At 30.5% G+C, this 1054-nt stretch overlaps 1 protein-coding gene across 1 annotated transcript in view; it reads left to right on the forward strand.

Annotated features, from left to right (window-relative positions):
• Positions 1-727, forward strand: part of LOC105521659 (spermatogenesis-associated protein 17-like) — a gene marked incomplete at its 5' end in the record, with an annotated part of 4524 nt that extends 3797 nt beyond the window's left edge. Inside the window, one exon of the mRNA XM_011955927.1 lies at positions 575-727. Within this exon, the coding sequence (XP_011811317.1) occupies positions 575-727 (153 nt within the window). The remainder of the gene's footprint in view (positions 1-574) is intronic.
• Positions 728-1054: the final 327 nt, after the last annotated feature.

Below are 1054 nucleotides of genomic sequence, written 5' to 3' on the forward strand. Positions count from 1 at the left end.
GTAATTGAACAATAGAGTTTAGAATTTTAAATAACATTTAAACTAAATAAAAGTTATGGTTATTCTGTTTAGGAGGCTGCCTATTAAATGTGAGATTTGACATTCACCAAAAAATTTAAACTTAGTGAAAAAACACATGCTGTCCTATTTCTATTTGTAGAAGGGCTCTTGGAAAGCTACACTTGGAATTTTTTTCCTAATATTTGTATTTACTCAAAAAAGGAGACAATTCTTTGTTTAATTATACTAAACAAAATGTGCTTTGTAAATTTAGAAAAGAAAACAGCCTATAGTAAGTTTATCAGTTATAACATGAAGATCTCTTGATGGAAGTGGGGAAATTTCTGTTTAATTTTAAAATTTTTTAATGTAATCAATTTTATTTGAGAGAACATTGCTTGAAAATAAGCGATATTGTGTCATGTGTATTCTAACTCAATGAAGAACAAATGGTGTTTTAAAAATAACTTAGTAAACCTGCTATACTTTATGGATATTCACTAGCCTTGGTCATCAATAATACTTCAAAAAAAAATCTTCCATATAAAATATGTTCCTCATCCTGTCTTGTCAGGGGCCTTTCCGAGATATCACCGAAGTATTAGAACAACGCTACAAGCCTTTGGAGCCAACGTTGTGGGTGGCAGAACCAACCGATGAATTAAAGTTGGCCAGAGAGGAGTTCAGAAGAGAGGAATGGCTGCGAAATGTAAATGACAATATGTGAGTTCTTAGCTTAACAAAAATAGCTGTGCCATATTTGATGCCTTAAATTTTCTAATTTTTCTATTTCCTAATGCTGTAAAAAATCTTTTATTTGTGAGAAAAGGTAAAGCCACCCTTGACCTGTTCCAAAGCAATAATTTTTCAATATGCAAATGACTTAAATGAGGTCAATATTGATGGCAAAAACTCTTTTGACAACTCAAAAGACAAAAAAAAGATCGGCATTTTGAGGATATATGACCACTATCTATGTATCTGTGAAGATAAATTTCTTAATTATCTATAGTGAAAGCATATATATTTATGATATGACTAAAATAAGATCCAA

This window comes from Colobus angolensis, unplaced genomic scaffold (assembly GCF_000951035.1).
Source record: "Colobus angolensis palliatus isolate OR3802 unplaced genomic scaffold, Cang.pa_1.0 Scaffold4027, whole genome shotgun sequence".
Classification (NCBI taxonomy): Eukaryota; Metazoa; Chordata; class Mammalia; order Primates; family Cercopithecidae; genus Colobus; species Colobus angolensis.